The 22,196-nt window shown below is 35.2% G+C and overlaps 1 protein-coding gene and 1 long non-coding RNA gene across 16 annotated transcripts in view; both read right to left on the bottom strand.

Moving 5' to 3' along the window:
• The window catches only part of LOC101736543 (protein held out wings), a 77,014-nt gene that overhangs the window by 19,919 nt on the left and 34,899 nt on the right, over positions 1-22,196 (bottom strand). For all 15 annotated transcript variants that reach the window (XR_005244788.2, XM_004930567.5, XM_012694194.4 and 12 more), the window contains exon 2: positions 13,269-13,402. Coding sequence is in view for 14 of the 15 variants with exons in the window: in XM_004930567.5 (XP_004930624.1) it covers positions 13,269-13,402 (134 nt within the window). In the remaining variant the exon portion in view is untranslated. The remainder of the gene's footprint in view (positions 1-13,268; positions 13,403-22,196) is intronic.
• On the bottom strand, positions 9,389-10,152 carry LOC134199082 (uncharacterized). Its single transcript, XR_009973441.1, has 2 exons — positions 9,667-10,152; positions 9,389-9,587 (listed from the first exon to the last, which is right to left on the bottom strand). It is a non-coding gene; the product is annotated as an uncharacterized LOC134199082 (long non-coding RNA).

Here is a 22,196-nt window from a genome sequence, read left to right as displayed (position 1 = left end):
TACTATGCCATATCTTTATGTTTTGCGGCAAACGACAACTTTATAAAATCAGTGTAGCAAATTTTAAAAATCGTCATATCGTTTACTTGGAAAATTTGAAGCACGAACTCGTCTTAGATTTCACATAATATCTAAATCACATCATCTTTGCACATGACAATATACTTAATTCCTATTAAAGTATAATTTCTACAAATACATTCATACTCAACAATATTTAAAATAAAATAAGCCAAGAACGTTTATCGATAAAACCTACTAACATTAAAATCTTCTGGGCAGCACTAAAGCCGCCATGTTTTGTGGCCAGATGACGTCACAGTGGCACGAATTTTTTGTTGACGTTTCATTTCCATAGGTTTCCTACTTCAATGGTATTGACATATCAATAAAAAAAATTTGTCCAAATGCACAGATTGCCACCTTTGATAATAGACGACTCATCTGTGCAATAAAGCTTACTATAAAGTCAATAAATATCTATAGGTAGAAGATTGCACGAAGTGGGAATGAGTTGCTCCGGGCATTTCAATATTGTAATAATTGTTACGTTATAATACTCATTGTAAATATGAATACTTATTTAAAAAAAATCTAATATTAAAAAAAAAGACATGCACGCTGAGATTCTTGCCAATGCTTCTCAGGACGGAGGCTAGTTTTTGTGAATTGGCGGTAGTTCTTTTAACGTTCAAAGAGTATGTACTTTCATTTATGTTGAATAAAAAAATTTTTATTTGATTTGAAAGCACAACGAAGGCATAGCATCGTGTAATAAAAATCAAAACCGTGAATTTGCGTAATTAGTGGAGGGAGCTGTCTGGTCGCATGCGCAGGTACCACAATACTGGATACTTCTGCAACTGTCCTGCGTACAATGCGACTTGGGTTTCGACCTCACGTATCAAGATAGCATGTGGTATTTACATAGTGATACCTAAGGCCTCTCGAATTCGCTTACATAGCATCAGATGAGACGTGGAAACGTCTACAATTACAAAGGCGTCTTACTATCGGATTTTAATCCACGCGTTGATGCAAACACAAATTATGTACTCAAGTGTACGTTGCTCTAAACATCAGAAGCCTTGAATACAATAACAATAAAAAAACCGAAAAAGAAACAGGTGGATGAAATATTTAGTTTCATTACTGCACCCAAATACTTTTTCATTGCAGTAAGATAAGACAATCTATGAAAAAAAAAAACAAAAAAAAAACTGAATATTGCAAGAAAAAAGTAGCTAGTACATTACTTACTATTAATTAATTTTCTAATTATCTAATAATAACATTTTTAATTATTATCATTTGGAACTGAAGCAACTAGTCAATTGTTAAGCAATAACTCTAGTAAAAAATGCGTATTTCACGTTATATACACTTATTTCCAAGTATTTATAATGCCTCTATATTTGTGTACGGGATCTGTGTAAGATGACGCGAGCCTGTTAGGTAACATCCCTTGACTATTTAAAAATAAAGCCACTATCTTTCATAACCGGTAGCAAACAATATTGGATGAGCTCGTATTACAAGTACATTTATTTAAAGTACGCCCATTCATTTTATTCAAAGTTGAAAGCGGATGGAACCTCGTTGCAATTAATAGCTATGTTTATGTATAAGATTTCTTTTCAGTGGGTGCTTAGTGCAATTATGTTGCTGTACTGAGTTCAATGAATTTTTCGTCGCATAAAACCCTTAATGGTAATTAATGCATTGCAAGGCACGCTAGAATATTTTGAAGAATTGGATTCATTTAGTGATTGTCACAGTTCAGAACAGCGGGGCTTAACTAGTTTATACATAAATCGATATATAGATAAATCGATGTATGTTCCCTATTGACACCGAAGCGTTTGGGCCGAATTCGATGAAATCAGGAAATCTTTATATTAGTCTAAGGGGGGAGCCAGTCAATTTCGGTACTGACCGAATCAAAGCCAAACAGCGAATCGAGTCTAGTTTGATAATTATTTATACAAAAGGATCGTTCAATTTTGACTTACATCGTGGCTAAATCAGTGTTAGCAACTGAAGGAATTATAGAATCTTTAAAACAAGAGAAAACACGAATGTTTCTAAAATGACTTATGCATTTGCCGTTCACGACGGCAAACTGTCAAGTCCAATGAGACTTGAGTTGTTAGTTTTATAGGTCCCTGTGGGTGGATGTGATAACGCCAATCATACGGACTACTATGATGTAGACTAATTCAGTCCTCGCATAGATTACACCTACACAATCTTGCATTGTTTCATAAAAAAGACAGCTCAAAGGAATTGTGCATTTTTAATAAAAACAAAATAGCAATTAATGACATAATATTTAAATTCGCATTCAACTTCATATTATTTCTGCACAATCATGAAACTAAATTATTGTGTACTTACTAACAAAAATTAGTCAGAGCATTTTTATACTCCCAAATAGGAATGATACAATCTGTCTGCAAGTCATTAAAATACATCTAAATTTATTTAAAACTTTGTTAAACAAGCTTGTTTTTTTTGTTACTGTAGGTTTTAGTTCTTGGTTTTGATTAGTGGAAATTAGCAAACATTACATGAAAAAAGAGGGTATCCTGAGTTATTCCTACAACAAAACAAATATACATTTTATACTGATACTAGCGACCCGCCCTCGCTTCGCTTCGGAAACTGTAATTTATTATTGATTTCTCCACTATTTAATGGATGTTATTATACATATAAACCTTCCTCTTCAATCACTCTATCTATTAAAACCGCATCAAAATCCGTTGCGTAGTTTTAAAGATTTAAGCATACATAGGGACAGACAGATATAGGGACAGAGAAAGCGACTTTGTTTCATACTATACTGATATCAAAATAAGAATGGTTTTCTTGTCCTGATAAGGTTTAAGATATGAAACAGAGGAAAGGTACGGATTACGATCATATCCATACAATTTAAATCCAACGTTGTTTCTACTAAGTAACAATTCCACATAGTAAAACAATAGCGATCAGAAATCCTTTGTCAGCAATTGTCGGTTGTTAAACGCAATATGAGACGACTGCAGGTGGACTAAAACAGTTCCCATATTGCAGTCGGTTTATCGTTTAATTCTAGTGCAATTATTATTGTCGTAGATGATTGGTCACGATTCCCTGTAACTATCTGTGTATGGGGCCTTAGGGCTTTGGAGTTATTTGTTCTGAGAAGCGTTAGGTCCATGCACTTTGATTTATCAGTTATCCGTTTAATTTATTAGATTTATTTTTTTCATAAATAATTGTTCTATTGTAGTTATTACTGGTGGTAGGACCTCTTGTGAGCCCGGGCGGGTAGGTACCACCATCCTGCCTATTTCTGCCGTAAAGCAGTAATGCGTTTCGATTTGAAGGGACGCAGCCGTTGTAACTATACTTGAGACCTTAGAACTTATATCTTAAGGTGGGTGGCGCATTTACGTTGTAGATGTCTATGGGCTCCTGTAACCACTTACGCCCAAGTAGGCTGTGAGCTCGTCTACCCATCTAAGCAATAAAAAAAATCAGTAGTCAAAAAAATCAACTGTTATTCATATTTTTCCGAAAATAATCGCCGTTTCATATTTGATTTCTATTTTAATACATTAAAACTATACGCCAATATATTATGTTCTGGAGTATAGTGTTCGGAAACAAAAATAAATTCGTTCATAAAGTTCTTAAATCATCAATCAAATAAAATATTTGGAATAATAAATCTACTATCGAACCAAAACAACAAATTGAATTTAGAATACAAAATTTTAAAGCGTTACACATTTTCATAATTCATTGTTACAACAAATAACGAAATTCACAATAAATTTTACACTTTAATGATTTACCAAGGTTCACCAATGAAAATAGTCACGAACCAATGTAAATGCGCATTCAATTATTTTGAACTTCTAACCCAATATGATGGCGTATTTAGAATTTACAAATAGTAATATATAGTTTTCTTAGAAGTTGGCTGTGATTTCGTAGCATACGCTAAAATTTATTTATGAATAATTAGCGTTACCCAGATGTGCCAAAGAGAACGAACGATACAATATAAATTTTCGTAACATTATTACTTCTAAAATTGCTTGACTTCTAAATGTTATTTAATGATCCCGGGTATAATAAATCATCACTTAATTATATGAAATAAATTATTGGTTTTATTACAATAGTTCAATGATTTTCATAACAGAATCAGATAGGTACTGTTTAAAATTAAGAACACGTGACAATTTTTATTATTATTTAACTTTGTAGTAAAATGTGTTCTAGTTACGGCGATATAAAAATTATAAAAATTAGATATTAGAAAAAAAAGACCCAAATGCAACACAATATGGTTAATGAATGCATTAGACGAGATAGAGTTTAAATCTCTCGACCCGTGACCCGGCCGACGGAGCACAACCAATCCGATCGGGCTCATTACAGCTCTCGATGCATTGCGGTACAAATGCAACTAACTATCCGACGAATAGACAACGGCTATCTTTAGTCTACAATCATTTAAATCTTACCGGAAAATCTAATGTTAAGAATCATCATCATTATTCTGGCCTTTCTCCCTGGGGTCGCAACATGTTTTCTCCTTCCATATTCTTCTATCATATACCATTTCTTCGCTCACTCCCCATCTTACCCATATCGTCTTTCACGCAATCCATCCATTTCTTCTTAGGTCTATCTCTTCCTCTGTATCCTTCCACATTCATAGTTAACATTTTCTTACCAACTTCATTTTCATCTCGTCTCATCACATGTCCATACCATCCCAAACGCGCACTTCTCAGATTCTCTGTCACAGGTGCTACTTTCAGACTTATGTTAAGAATATACGACTTAAATTTTTAAGCCCAGAGACACAACCCATTGAGTTTCTCGCCGGGTCTTCTCAGTGGGTCGGTTTCCGATCCGGTGGTAAATTCTGCGAAGCACTGTTCTTGCTAGAGCCAGTGTTAGCAACACTCCGGTTTGAGCCCCGTAAGCTCACCTACACGTTAGAGCGAAGCTGATATAGCCTCTCAAGGCTATCAGCATAGGTAGGGGGGAAAAAACGACGAATAGACAATGGCTATCTTTAGTCTGCAATCATTTAAATCTTACCAGAAAACCTAATGTTAAGAATATACGCCTTAATTTTTTTAGAACAAAGCGCAGGCATTCTTTTCAAGTGTATTTAAGTTGATTGGGAAATAAAGCATGAATAAGGCCTCAGTAGTTGCCCGACGCTATCGCCCGTTATTAATAGACTTGTGTTTTAAGAGCAAGATAAGATATTTTGATGCAGCACAAGCAGCGCTCGTTGTGAGGTAGCCGTTATGGCTCGTGAACTCTGACCCCGCGTTGAAGCACATCCAATCCAATCAACCTCATTGCCGTCGGTGGACCGGTGCAAGCTATTTATTATCATTATACAAGCATGCATTTAATATGCTCGCGGCATGTTAATCATTCCATGGACGACAAGCGCCATTCAAAATGATCAATATGAATTCGAACACATTCTCGAATAAAAATAATGGATCAAAATAGAAAATCGATGCTGGGAGAGTTCATTGAATCCATTCTTCATTTGTCCAGATTTACACGGCATGCGAGATAAATGGGACGGAAATTAGCGACGCGCCTACGCTTGCTTTTGAAGTAACGTATGTAGTTAATGCAATCAAAATCGAAAAAAATGTAATCTAATGACATTACTTGAAACATCAAACAGTTTTAATCGGTCTTAATGAGGAATATTAGTATCAATTTAAAACGGCAACAGCACGAGCATTATTTATTCATTTTTTGTTTATCAAATATGACAATATATCACACGGGCATCATGTACTTGTAATTCAAGAAAAAAACCTTACGTTATTTTTATTTTATGTCTACTGTCGTAGTCTTTGATGCTTCCGCCAAAGATAAATGTATCGTAATTTTGGATTTCTCTGTGACTACCTCATCCGATATTTAACGAGCATTTTTGTTCGTTGTTATATTTACAAGGCATTAGCCTCAGCCGTTAACACAAATACAAAATAAACGAAAAACACAAAGTTACTTCTTGAAGAATTTCAATCGTCCTAAAACGCTAGTCAAACGGTAAACTAAACAAATTTAGTTACGGTACACTAACATTGATTGTTTTATCTTCATGAAACACATTCGCTGGCTTTTACTGATGTTTGCACTCGTGAATGATAGATAAAGCACATACGGCTCGCTCCAGACATGTTTTCAGTAAAGCAAGTTAAAATGTTCGGACAAACAAAATGTAGATCGGGTTCGCACTATAGATAACAATAATTTTTGTTTCCAACTAATGGTTCGTTAGTACAAATGCAATGAAAAATTCCATACTTTTGTTTGAAGGTGAACCGAAAATGTTTTACCATATGATGAATTACAGTGTAATTAATATTTGAGTAAAGTAGATGAGGAGGGGCTCGCTTAAGATAACTAAACATGGTCATCACTAGTTCCGTCAGTCGGCGTCTCTGAGTCGATAGATAATGAACCCGAGCCTTCAGTCAGAGCATGCGTCAAATGGTACCTGGTGGACTGTAAAAAGCCGAGCTAACGGTTCTCACTAGTAAGGCAGGATTTAATAACGTTTCCCCGTAATTGGAGGTACGACTCTGGAGTAAACAACTTAGCCGTTTGATCATAGTTGTTTGTTGAATTATATAATTACAGTGTACACCATTTATATTATTAAAGTAGAATATTTTTTAAGCCTTTTTTCACGGTTCATTTTTTTTAAGTGGTTGAGATATGAGTTTGAAGGTTTCAGTATAGTCACAACGGTTGCCCCACCGTTCAAATTGCAGATTGGTGGTACCTACCGGTAGATTGGTGGTACCTACCGGTGCGGACTCACAAGAGGTCCTACCACCAGTAATTACGCAAATTATAATTTTGCGGGTTTGATTTTTATTACACGACGTTATTCCTTCACCGCGGAAGTCAATCGTGAACAATTGATAAGTACGTATTTCGTTAGAAAAATTGGTACCCGCCTGCGGGATTCGAACACCGGTGCATTGCTACATACGAATGCACCGGACGTCTTATCCTCTAGGGCACGACGACACGAAGCCTTTAATAAATTTTAATAAGTAATAACAAAGTTTATAAATATAAACATGAAATTAAACGATTTTGGGAATAGCGATCACAACAAAACCGTAATATTTGAGGTACTTACTCGAAATCGTCTGAGGAAAAGATAAAGAAAACGAAACCATATTTCACTTGAAATGAACTGAGGCAGTGTTTCACAATCAAAAACAGAAATAATTGACGTTACATCAATTCGTTGTCCTTGTTAATACAGCCAACAAGCTTTACTGTAATACTTAAGCAGCCTGTAGAACTGGCTCAGGTGCTCAGGAACTTGTGTCAACTATGACTTAGCACAATGGACGGGTAGGATTCCCATACGCATACGCAGTGACAGTGTGTTCAGAATATCTTATGTTGCAATAGCTATGCGGAATCGAGTATGCGCCGTATTAACTATACAATTTTTTCTCGTAGGTCATTAGAAAATCTCAATCCATAGAAAGAGATCTATCTATGCGTTACTTAAATTTTAAAATCAAAAACTTTAATGGCGTAGCTTATAACACAAAAAAACTTCAATTATATTTAATCTGTTTAGTTGGCCTTAAGATAGTCTCAACTCTTAAGAGACTACGAAAAAATGTTCTTCACGGATCACGTACCAAAAGAAACTGTTCTAAAATAATGAATACACGCGTAGGTACATTATGTTTTATCCCAAATACTTGTACGTAGCGTCTAAAACAATGGAATATCAAAGCATTTACACGTTACCATTTGTTTAAGCTATAAAAACGAATGTTAAAATCTAAGAGTAAAACATTTTAAGATATTAGTCACACGCCAAGCACCGCGAAACTATTGTTTCGACAATATGCTCCGACATACGAATCGCATACTGTTCAATATATTTTTGGACTGCCACCGGTTTACTTTACAACACGCATTTACGCGAACGTACGGAACAACAACGGCGATATTGCCAATTGCGAAAACAATAATTTACTGTGGAAAAAAAGATTTCAAATCGCAATACGTTTTGTAGGAAACTTTTTCATACGCATTTTCAATAGGCACGTGTAGTATTTCAACGAGGTTCTAAGCACAACCTGTGACTGATCATAATTGTGCGTTTGGTCCTAATAAGGTACGTGGCTGGTTTTTTGAGTTGCTTTTTGATGTACAAGCAATGTCTATCCCGCGTTTCAATTTATCTTAAGATTTACGTTTGTATTGTAACATTCCACGCGCTTATACACATGAATAGTGACAAACTCAATATTCAAGTCACGCTCCCTGTCTCTAAGGGATATTGTTGATCATCAATCTATAGACGCGCATTTAATTAGTATTCATTAATTTAAAATAATAAACATAGGACCTTGACTATTTTATTGTTAGAATATAAACTACGTGAGTATAGTTTTTTGTTTTTGTTTTTTAATGTATTAGTCGAATCAAAGGACAGCAGAATAATGAAAAAACTGGATGTCCAGCAGAAGACTCTATTTCTGATTAGCAAATAATATGTTTTTAAACTTACCGCTTATCGAAAATACTGTGCTTAAGCCACGATACCTTGATCCATGTTATTTAAATAGTACTAAATAGAAACTAAGCGAAAAACAGTAAACGGACAAAACTTATTTTTCAAAATTATTGCGTAAAATTTACAAATGCATGAAAACAACACAACATTACTAGCCCGAGAGCCCGTGGGATTTACCTGTATGTATTTGACCAGACCTGAATTTTCGTACATTGAGACCCCTATACCTACCATGCATGAGGTGGGGACTCACTAAGCTCAAAGTGGTCGACGCGCCGAGCGCTCAGGTAGGACAGGTACCGATTTTGACGGATTTTAAATCCATTTGACCACGTCTGCCGTTTTGAAATTTTGAAAATATATGATTATTATTATCGGAAAATAAGAATGGCAGACCATTATCGCGCATTTTACTTTGTGGCAGACCACTTTGAAAATGCTAAATTGCATTGAAAATGCAAAATTTTGAAAGTAATTGACTAGATCTGCCATTGATTTAATAATATGTTGTTTATTATAGTCTTAAAAACTTATATTGATCACGGCAGACCTCTACATTGCGTACATACATCAACATATAATAAAATCTTAGCTACTACCCGGCCAGATGTATATTATGTTTTCCGTTCACTGTTTTAGAGGAATATAATTTACTTGCGATTTACTTTAGCAATGTATTTACCGAAAATAATATTTTTTTATATTATATATACTAAACTTCATTAGTTAGACAATTAAGAAGTGAATTTTTATGGAATAATTATAAATAATACGGTACAATGCTGATCAAAAAAGAATTCAATTCCTCATTTTTATTTCGTCAAGACAAAATTTAAAAGTGTTAAATCAGTTAAAAAAATATATCATGCATGCATTACATATTATATATATATATATATCAATCTTCACTCATCATCATCATCATCGGAGTCATCTTTATCGTTAGGCGACTCGTCTTCATCAACCATTGAATCGAATACTGCAAAAATAAAACATAAATTGTAAAATGAACGTAAATTCATCTGAACATGTTCGAGAAAGAATTGTTATCAACTTACCAGGAACATTGGTGATTAAGTCACTCACAAAATATGGAAGTTGGTCACCTTCGAACCCTTTGAAGGCATATATGTTGTCCTGCTCAATCCAACCATACTCCAATGGGTCTAAAGTTGTGAGTTGCTTTTTGTAAGCATTTCTCCAAATAGAAGAAATATAGTGGGCCCTCAAAAGTTGTTGATAAAGCTCACTCTTATGCGGTGGTATTGAGCTTGCCTCAAATTTTTGATTTTTTTTTCTATAATTTTCATTGATGTCTGAATATTTATAGTTGCTAACGAATAGCTGGAACCTTCCATCATCTACATCACTAGATTTTTTGGCATTGTATAGCTGGCAAGTTAAATGTTGAATGATAAAAATGAGGAATTGAATTATTTTTTGATCAGCATTATACCGTATTATTTATAATTATTCCATAAAAAATTCACTTCTTTATTGTCTAACTAATGAAGTTTAGTATATAGAATATAAAAAAATATTAATTTCGGTAAATACATTGCTAAAGTAAACTGCAAGTAAATTATATTCCTCTAAAACAGTGAACGGAAAACATAATATACATCTGGCCGGGTAGTAGCTAAGATTTTATTATATGTTGATGTATGTACGCAATGTAGAGGTCTGCCGTGATCAATATAAGTTTTTAAGACTATAATAAACAACATATTATTAAATCAATGGCAGATCTAGTCAATTACTTTCAAAATTTTGCATTTTCAATGCAATTTAGCATTTTCAAAGTGGTCTGCCACAAAGTAAAATGCGCGATAATGGTCTGCCATTCTTATTTTCCGATAATAATAATCATATATTTTCAAAATTTCAAAACGGCAGACGTGGTCAAATGGATTTAAAATCCGTCAAAATCGGTATCTGTCCTACCTGAGCGCTCGGCGCGTCGACCACTTTGAGCTTAGTGAGTCCCCACCTCATGCATGGTAGGTATAGGGGTCTCAATGTACGAAAATTCAGGTCTGGTCAAATACATACAGGTAGATCCCACGGGCTCTCGGGCTATACGTGTGACGACTTTGGATCCATTATACATATAATATGACGGGCTAACTATAGATTTGCGATTGGGTGATACTACATTTGTATTTGGTGTTAAAACTGTTACAATTGTTACATTTTATTTAAATAGGTAATTTAATGTTACGCAAAAACATTGAATTGAATGATTATTTCAATTTATAACCACTATTTGGGATGCTTTATTAATCGTGTTGGATTACTTTTTTTTATGGCTTAGATGGGTGGATGAGCTCACAGCCCACCTGGTGTTAAGTGGTTACTGGAGCCCATGGACATCTACAACGTAAATGCGCCACCCACCTTGAGATATAAGTTATAAGATCTCAGTATAGTTACAACGGCTGTCCCACCCTTCAAACCGAAACGCATTACTGCTTCACGGCAGAAATAGGCAGGGCGGTGGTACCTTTTTTATTTTATTTTTATTGCTTAGATGGGTGGACGAGCTTACAACCCACCTGGTGTTAAGTGGTTACTGGAGCCCATAGACATCTACAACGTAAATGCGCCACCCACTTCGAGATATAAGTTCTAAGATCTCAGTATAGTTACAACGGCTGTCCCACCATTCAAACCGAAACGCATTACTGCTTCACGGCAGAAATAGGCAGGGCGGTGGTACCTACCCGCGCGGACTCACAAGAGGTCCTACCACCAGTAAAAAACTTATAACCGATACGACTGAACTGCAAAAGCTGCGGTCAGTATTAAATCTATTCAGAATTTTAATGTAGCTGTTTGTACAACCGATTAGGACTTCAACGTTCCAATTCTTTTTTCTTATATTATGGAGGAGTCTGTAGAATTATAACAGGCAGCCACCAGAGATATGTCTGTTACCATAATAGGAAACTGTTGATTATTGGGTAAATATTCATGAATGAATCATTTAGTTCGTTGAACTATTCGCTATATATGGTCTTGAATAACGCGTTCTATTGTGGATGAGCCAGAATTTATTTGTTACAGTCAGTAGATGCTTGTAGGTTTTGTAACAATGTTTAGATACACATCAACTGGTCGCGCAGGTCGCCCCTAAGACGAGATAGCCCTGACATAAGTCTCCAAATGTAGCATGCTGACTGCCTTGGGTCTGTATGACTAACACAAGTTTTGCGCTCACTGTTGTGATAGAATTGCGGTATCAAAATGAAACTATTATGTGTTCTTATAATGTTTTTTATTTATTGCTTAGATGGTTGGATGAGCTCACAGCCCACCTGGTGTTAAGTGGTTACTGGAGCCCATAGACATTTACAACGCAAATGCGCCACTCACCTTGAGATATCAGTGCTAAGGTCTCAGTATAGTTACAACGGCTGCCCCACCCTTCAAACCGAAACGCATTACTGCTTCACGGCAGAAATAGGCGGAGTGGTGGTACCTACCCGTGTGGACTCACATGAGGTCCTACCACCAGTTAAACATTATAAGTTTCACAGAAGAACACAGATACTTTCAACATGCGTTCGTATCAATTCGATATTTTCGATACATTGGTTTCGCTTGTTAATTAGCTTTTGGAAATTGATAACTTAATGAAAGTCGTTGTTGATTATCAAACGAATATAAATAAAACCAAACAGACTCTTGAAATTTCCATAATCGACAAAAAGACAATCACTTCGTTGTTTTCTAATTAAAAATATGTAGTATTCATATATCGGAGAAACGAACAGGTTGACGAAATAACAAAAATGGTTCCCAATTAAAATTTAACGATAACAACACGCCTCTGTGTAAAGAATCTATATATTAATACGTGAAGCAAAAACTTTGTAACCCTTTTTAAGAAAATTGCGTGGACGGAGGAGGATGAAATTTTCCACACTTATAGAGAATATAGAGAAGAAGTGCACAATGCTAATATTTTTTTTAAATAATGGATAAAAGATACATTAAATCAATAAAGAAAGCGTTACACACACTACATACCATGTATTTGACGCACACACGCATGCACACTATTTATTGTCAAACTTTTGTTCTTGACGTCTGTTGTCAAATTGAGAATAGAATATGGTTTGTCTTTGTAAATATTTTTTATTGTGTAGTCTTGGCGAAATTTGTGATTATAGAAGTATAAAATACAATCATAATGGTGTATAAACTTACAATTCCAATTAATTATAGTCGAATTTCGACTACTGCGGGACCTCTAGTTAACTTATAAAAGGCCTTACGGTTCTATTGTGCTAGTTTCCAGGTCTGACGTATGACGTATTTCTTTATTAAAACTTCAAACTATACGGTTTGATTTGACTTTCTCAAAGCAGCAAGTGGAAGAGCAGATTGATTTTAAACACGCAGCCGTCGATGACCCGGTTTCGACTAGTGCAAAGCGTATTTTCGGAGATACATAAGAAAACATTGTAAACATATATGCAAACAAAATACGATTTGTGTGTAGGTATATTTATGTAAACAGCGTTGAATAGATCCCGTTATATATTTTTACGTAGTCACCACAGTAATTGTGAAAGAACGATTTTATTTTAGTGAGCAGAGTCTATTATAACCAAAAACCAATTGCCCTAACATTATTTTAAAGTAAATTACTTACATCGGGATGTTCTTTGACTGGCACATACACTTTTTCTGTGAGCGTAGTCACCATGCCTTCTGGTTCTGGTAATATGAGTGGTTCCTTCTTCACTCCATTGATTTGAAATAGACTCGCTCGGACCTTTGCTATTTCTGTAAAGAAAGATGTTTTCAAATTAGTAACGCGTGGAAGCATCTGCTATAATAAATTTTCAAAACGTAACATGTCATATCGCGAAAATAATTTCAGAAGATCGTCCCATACGAGTAAATATAAACCGGAATGTCTCGGGATAAAAAAGAGTATTATTAGTAATAGTTCTTTGGATAGAAATAAGTTTTATTAATGCTGAAACAAAAGGTCGTAATTCAATTTCATGTGCCCAATAAATTATCACGCATTTTGAGTAGGCAAATGTATGTGCTGGCGCGATATTACTGATATTCAATTTAAATAGCATTGTTGAAAAAAAGGCTACAATAATCAAACAATGATGACAAAACTGTTAGTTGTCAAACATTAGTCAGTCTCGGTGTGACATACATACATGGAGTTAGTCCTACGCAAGTTCCCCCCAATTTCCCCTCCTTAAACGAAGAATCGTTATGCAAACGGAGTCTCGTTTTATCTTGCTTATCCAGATAAAGAACCGATGACTCATAGTTCATGTAGGCTAATTTCCGGAATTTGCAATCATTGACCATCTGTTTCTGTAATTCGTATAAACATGTCCGTTCGAACCGAATCGCGAGCGCTACACAATTACTTATTGTTAATGCAAAAGAAACAGGCATTTCATTAATTTTTTTTTATTTATTCGATTTTCAAACATATTGAAATTCTTGCGTGATGCAAATCATTTGTGTGCTGGACATAAATCGATTGAAACGGATTTGTTGATCTCCTTACAACCTCGATGTGCTCTTGTGGAAAGGAGCACGTATCAGGCTGCCCATACTGGGTCCATCGGGGCTGGCGACAATGCGGAGGAGCTTTCACACCTTATAAGGGGTCAGAGTGAGTTAACAAGCCGTTAACTCGCTACAGGGCTCACGTGATAGCCGAAGGATTATATACTTAATAGCTGACTTCACTTAATCGATGCCCACGAATTTTAAACAGCAAGATAATGTTTTTCACTTTTTATAACCCCAATTGCGAACAGGATCCTGGCTTTATTAGGTCATTACAAAAGAAAGAAACAAAACATACGCAGTGAGTCATCCGAATCTTTATAGGTTTCTTCTATGTAACTTTTGTTTTTTATCCTTAATACGTCCTATCAAACAGTTGTCAATTATGACAACACGTTATGACAAATTAAATAATGGTTGGAGTTACATGACTGTATCCAGAGCAACTTAAAAAATATGTACCTACACATATATTACATTGTGTTTATATTTAATACAATAAGGCTGTTTCTGTTTGAAATGACAGTCCTTGCCAAAAAAAAAACTGGAACATAATTGAGGTAACTGTCATTGAAGCTGTTCCTTTGTTAATTCCTATTTATTAAAATTTGATTAATGTATTCCTATAAGACGATGACCAGTTCTGAAATAAGTCGAGAAGGTCACTTGCGCAAGTATGCTTACGATTTACATCTGATAATTGATAGACATTAAGAATTCATTCAGTTTCTGATGACATAATGCAGAGCGATAAAGATGATTGAGAACCATGATTCGCTTCTTCTTACAAGCCTAAAATTTAATCAATTTTTAATCAATAAACAATAGGATTTTAATCGAAATACATCTTTATATATTTTAATTGGCTCATAAACACTACAGAGATTAATTACGATCGCATATTTTCCACAAACGATTTAAAACCTCGTGATATTATTTTGATACATTGGTTTAATTTTACCACTCGCTCAGATTACCCTAACCGCAATCCAGACCGTTCTGCACAGGTAATTTTAGCCTCTCGAGTCCCCTCCATTTGTACTGTAGCGACTCTAACGTGTTTGAATGTGATTTGAGTTATATCGAAAATAATTGAATATGCAATTTCGAAAAGGGCACATCTCTGAAAATGTAAAATGTCCAGGAAATGAAAAAAAACTGATTATTTTCTAAAGCATTGTAAAATTTAAAATATTAACTTTTGAGATATATTTTAGTGTTAATTAGCAATTGAAAATTACTGGAATTATTATAAAATGGGTGTAGTAGGTAAGCCTCAAAACTACATGTTATATGAAAAAACGTATTTGACAAAATATGCGACATGTGCCCTTTTCGAAATTGCATATTCAATTATTGAAGTTTTTCTTTTGTTGAAACGTTCAAGATCTGTCGAGAGCCTCTCGCGTAGGTAGAGTGTCCACTACAATAGGATAACCAGCGACTTGTCAGTGTATGACAAATGTCAATTGCCGTTCCGAGCTTCAAGACCACCTACGTAACGACATCAGCAATAGATAAAAAACCGTGACAGTATAACTAATGATACGTAGATGAACGAATGGCTTTCCGTTAAAAATACACGATAGCGAATGAGTAGATACGCGTTAACGATTTCTCCGAGAGCTTTGCCCGCTCTACATACAAGCGCTGTTACCGGTTTCAGTTAATGCAATACAATCTCACTTCCATTGTCATTCACGACAATGACAGGGCTGCAGTCACTGCATTAATTCAATAATACCTCTCCCGCATTATATATATTTTTTATTGCTTAGATGGGTGGACGAGCTCATAGCCCACCTGGTGTTAAGTGGTTACTGGAGCCCATAGACATTTACAACGTAAATGCGCCATCCACTTTGAGATATAAGTTCTAAGGTCTCTGTATAGTCACAACGGCTGCCCTACCCTTCAAACCGAAACGCATTACTGCTTCACGAAAGGAATAGGCGAGGTGGTGGTACCTACCCGTGCGGACTCACAAGAGGTCCTACCACAGGTAGAGTGTATTCTCATTTATTTATTCATTTAGCATAACGTAACTCGATGCACGAGATAACTATCAGTGCACGGAATTAGACGCCTTTGGACGTGATTAGATTTTTATGTCGGACCGTGTCGTTTCGCCGCCCACGTCTGTTTTAATGTTTTTATTAAAAATTTAAGACCACTTTTATGGCCTTTGGTGTGATCGTCCAAATAATGTTCGATATAAAATGTATGAAGAAAAACAGAATTAACCTAAATTATGGTCCCCGGTATTGCTACGTAAAGTTTATTTTCCTTAACACAATGCTTGTCATCGTATTGTTAATCCTATATTTAATAGTTTAAAAAAACTAACAAAATACGCTTTTATAGAAAATCCAACAAAAAAATAGAAAATAAATTTTAACAAATTTGAATTAAAAATAGTGTAAGAAAAAATGATTTTATTGCGTGGGGTGCTTTTCAGGATATTATCAAAATAACCCTTCTACTCATATCTGTTCATAAAATATTTAAGTATAACTACTGATACCATCCACCCCAGGGTTTTTTTACAATAAAATAAATTTTTCTTACACTATTTTTAATTCAAATTTATTAAAATTGATTTTCTATTTTTTCTTGATTTTCTATAAAAGCGTATTTTGTTAGTTTTTTTAAACTATTATTTATTTTTCATGTTTTAGTTGAATTTAATTTTTTTCAAAATTTAGTTTAATATTGAATTGTCATCGGTCCTTAATAAGTATACCAAATTTCGAGTTAATCCGACGTTTTGAAGGGGGTCAAAATCATGTTCAAAGATTCAGTTACATACATACATCTGAAGCTAAAAGCGTATTAATAAAAGATACATTCTACTATATAAAACGCCCGTTGAAATAGCATAAGAGTTATATTTACGTATACGTTAATCAGTTAGTTACATACCTAAACGCATACAGGTCTCACTTATGTCGTCCGCGTTGTGATTCCATATCGTTACCACTTTTATTTTCGAACTCATTCAGTATATGCAATTAGTTTCTTTAAGCAACGTCTCCGTAGTGTATTACGAAGGTGGCGTAAATCAGTCGAGCGGCTGCGTAGTTGTCTAGACAGTGAAAATGGAACCTGGTGTTTTAATAATTAAACTTGATAAAGTAATCAGAGCGTGGACGATTTTAATCAATTTTGTTAATGAAGAATTCATAGCATTTGTTGGTTTGATTGTTAGAATATCTGTAGTCTCTTATGTAGAAAATCTCAATTAAGATTAAGAAATTCTTATAAATTAAGAAAACGTGCGGTTTTGTACTGGTACATGTTACAAGTGGGTATCACAATCCCACATATTCCTGTCTTAAAGCAATCAGGTGTGTGGTTTGAAGAATAGGATAACCGTTGTACCAAAGCAGTTAGGACTTAGATATCAAGTTCAAGGCCTTGTGGTATGGGCCTACGGTTACATCTTACATCAGAGCTGTGAGCTATTTCTTGATAGCAGATAAAAATAATAATTATGTGATAAAGACGGCTCTGATGTCTTTTCCGCTTTCTCGTTTAGTATAACATGAACCGTTTACAAACAGGAATAAATTTATAACAATGAAGTCAACGGGAATTTTTCACACGGGAAGCAGCGATGCATCACGCATACCACGGTTCTATTGCAAATGGTTTAGTTGAGTCGACGAACCGCGGAATCAAAGAGCACGCAATCACTTCAATACTAAATATGTAATTAACTAACAGACGACATCAAATCGTGTAAAAACTTAGGCATTGACAAGAACAATGAAACGTTAACAATCACCGCATTCTATTTACGATAGAATCTCAGGTGCATAGTTAATAAATAATAGTTTAAAAAAACTAACAAATTACGCTTTTATATAAAATGCAACTAAAAGATAGGTAGATTGGTAGGACCTTTTGTGAGTCCGCACGGGTATGTACCACCGCCCCGCCTATTTCTGCCGTGAAGCAGTAATGCGTTTCGGTTTGAAGGGTGGGGCAGCCATTGTAACTAAGCTGAGACCTTAGAACTTATATCTTAAGGTGGGTGGCGCATTTACGTTGTAGATGTCTATGGGCTCCAGTAACCACTTAATATCAGATGGGCTGTGAGCTAGTCCACCCACCTAAGCAATAAAAAAAAAAATATCTCTACTAATATTATAAAGAGGCAAGATTTGTTTGTTTGTTTGTATTGAATAGGCTCCGAAATCACTGAACCGATTTGAAAAATGATTTCACTGTTTGGAAGCTACACTATTCCCGAGTGACATAGGCTATAATCTTTTTTGAAAAAAAAATAGGGATCCTTACTAAAACTCCCATAGTATAACCCAAGGTGTAAAAAAATTACCTAAAATATTCTTTACGTCGCGTGCCCTGCGTAAACTATTGATGATAGAATAAAATAATCTACTACGACTTTGTAGAACACATTATTATTTACAAAAAGTGTCGCGACAGCATATGTCTAACTATTATAGTTATGCCGCAATAAGTATTATTTTATTTAAAAAAATAAAACAACGTCAAATATCGTTGAAATTTTTGTTAAAGACCCGAGCGGAACCGGAGCGGGCCGCTAGTATAGAATAAAACACCATGGCTTACAAATGAGTATTAATACATAAAGAGCTATAAATTTGCACCTCGCGTCGACACGAAAATTATAAAGGTGTGACGTAATCACCGTAGTTTGACATGAAGTGTATTTATGATTAACATGTCTCGCTGCACAGCTAGCCTTTTGTTAACCGAGTTAGTTAACAAAATTAAGCATAGGCGAGATAAGCTCCGACCAAATGAAGTTTATATGACAGAGCCAAACAAAGAACACGTACGTATCCGTCGTGTTTTGGGGGAACCATTGTTGCATTGTATCGGTAGACAAGAGGCTATTTGTAATCAAGTACCGCCTGACAAATCACAGTTGAGCAACCAAATTGACATTATTTTCCGGGAGACATAAGCCTGCATAAATACTCGTATAATCGTATTCTGTGTGGGCAAGCAAACACAAGAATATCGTTGCAATGCAAATTTAGAGTTAATCCTTGGAACCACGTTGAAGTTTATACCTTACAATATTAATTATACTTTAATAATAATAATAAATAAATATTTACTAACAATCACGCCACGTTAACTGGTCCCGTGATAAGTTCGTAAAGAACTTGTGTTACAGGTACCAGATAACGGAAATAAATGTAAGATCCATAACCCTGGAAAAGACATTTATATTTATCATACAAATATCTCCCCTTGGCGGGATTCGAACCCGCGACCCCCTTGTGTAGTGACCATTTCACTTACCACTACACCAGACGGCCGTTGACTAGATACTACGATTAAATTACTACCGAAATTTTATAAAAGGTAGGTATGGCAACATAATTCTGCGTTGGTAGGTACACTGGAATGTGTCGACTAACTGCATCAGTTTGTTTAAACTGCGAGACATCAATAACATAGACTTCCTGGTTCCGATGTCAAGTATCACCGATGGCCTGTCATGTATTAAGTATATCTAATATGAATTATTCAAAGACAGAAACCGTTGAACGACGTATCAGCTCTTGTTAGATACAAAAATGGGACACGACAATATTTACAACGTTCTTCACGCGTCCTTTTCGTCCGTACCGAAATCCGAAGAGCAATGTGTTACTTAAAATCAATTTAACAAATGGGATTTCAATACGGAGACGGAGAAGGTCGTTCCACAACGCTCATCAGTAATTACTTCGAACCGTGTGATGAATGACAATAATTCTCAGTAGAAAAGTGACTAAATAAGTAACAACATGAATCATATTTGCATAAAAACAATACATTAAGCACAGAGTCGTACATGCGAATTTCAATGATCCAGTATAAATTGACGCCTTTACAATATAAATGCGTGATAAATAAGACAGAATTTCTACGGACAAAACATAAAAGAAACAAAACTCTGTTAAACGTTTCAATTTAATGTAAGTGGGACACGATTTAATTTACACAAATAACTTGGTTGCTAACCTACAAAATATGTATGTACACATAGCTAAGAATACTTGAAGCAAAACGCCATGAATTGCATTGCACAAACCAGCTATGTAAATGCTATAGAACTTGCTTATGGACAGCTCTAACAAAACCTAACAACCAATAGACAAAAAGGCACAAATATTCATCAATGACACTTTGTATTATGTATCCAGTTAATATACTATAAAAATTTATTTCCCAAAGAAACTGACAGTAGTGTCCGAAGCAAGAGGAGATATATTGTTTGGGATTGATAGATAGATTGAATTAAGCAATGGACAATAGTGATAATTACGAATAAAGGTATACATTGAAATCGCACTCCAAATACAAAGTGGTTTTATTTTAGTAGAATTAAACAAATTAAATTTCAAATTAAATTGGGTCAAATTTTGTAAATCCACTCGTTAATCTGCATTCAAGCTTCCAGTGCGTCGTTCAGAATTACGCTATTTATTCTCTGAGCGCAGACCACGGTTGACGGTTCTTTTATTGGCTATAAAAGCTATGTAGTAAACCAGACATTTTCGCTGATTTATCGCCTAATATTTATTTTTCACGGTTTAATCGCGCGACCCGTTTGTAAATACAAAACGGTCACGGTTTGGAGAAGCCGGAGTTTCCTTCTAATGTTTTATCGGTGCCATACAAGATTACTGTTTACTGATCGTCCCGAAGAATACTGTTACGACTTTTAGCACTGCGCATTAGTATTTATCAATGTAGCGTCAGTGTGGTTTGAAGACACCATTCTGTTTGCCCAATAGAATTTTTATAACCTCCGGTGTGGCTAATAAAGCTGTTCACGAATTTGTGTTAGGAGGAAGACATTAAACTAGTTTGTGCTGACTAGGTAGGTATCAGTAAAATTCAATAAAACGAATATTATAGAACTGATTCAGTAATAACACTATATGGGTGTCGATGCATTGCCTTCTGTTCTGCCCGTGTCGAGCGTTCAGAATTAAGGTCTATTGAACAGGCTTTGTGGGTGTCATTATGAAAACACAATAACAGAGATCTAAGCAGTTAGAAACCAGTTACAATTGTTTAACGTATAGGTGCTCGTTGGAATTGCAAAATACAGTTGAATACAAATTAGTCTATAAACCCAAAGGCTCTTATTCTTACATTAATATCACCGGGTATAATGTTTAATTGCCTATTGACGTCAACTCATGGTAGAATAATTAAATCCTCTTTAGTCTTAATCGAAAATAAATTATACACGTTGTTTACATATATGTAACTATATACATTTCATTTATTATTAATTTAAAGGCACGGAAATGCATTTACCATGTAGCCTCATGGTGAAAATAACGCGTTTATAATACGTGTGAATGTGTAATTCATAAATAAATTGTTTTTTACAGTACCTATACAGTTTTATATTAGGTACATATTTGAATTTAGTAATTTGTTTCATATCAGTGATAACATAAAATTGTTAAGTTTTTTACTCATGGTTAAAGCTTGTAGGTTTTTTTTTAATTGCAAATGTACGTGTCGCCGCACACAAGTCACTAGCCACAACCACAAAACGCAGCCACCGACCTATTTCCTGTTGTTTTCATACATTTTGCATGGACTCGCCGCACACTGTAGACGAAGGTGGTCGCCACACGCCACAAATCGCCACTGCTTCGCCTCTAGTGATCGGCTCGGCCACAAAACGCCGACACAAGCCACTCGCGCGACTCCCCACCCCCTCTCCCTTCATTTGTTCATCGGAGTCCATTATGATACTGCAAGCACGTGTTAAGAACTTCGATCAACAATAGTAACTAGATAAAGGGATACGTACAAAATTAAAGCAAAAACTGTCCGCGTGAATATATACTTATATAGCTACATTCGTTTACTAACAAACGGAGAAAAAAGATTTGAAACACTTTTACGTTCAAACTAATAACAACTATGGCACCTAGTAATAAAGTCACAAATCTCCAAAACATTATCTAATACTTACGATCATTGGTCACATAAAACGAGCAAAGCAATAAATTACTCC

Source organism: Bombyx mori, chromosome 6 (assembly GCF_030269925.1).
Source record: "Bombyx mori chromosome 6, ASM3026992v2".
Classification (NCBI taxonomy): domain Eukaryota; kingdom Metazoa; phylum Arthropoda; class Insecta; order Lepidoptera; family Bombycidae; genus Bombyx; species Bombyx mori.
The sequence above is the reverse complement of the archived record's forward strand: the minus strand, read 5'-3'. Positions and strand labels throughout refer to the sequence as shown.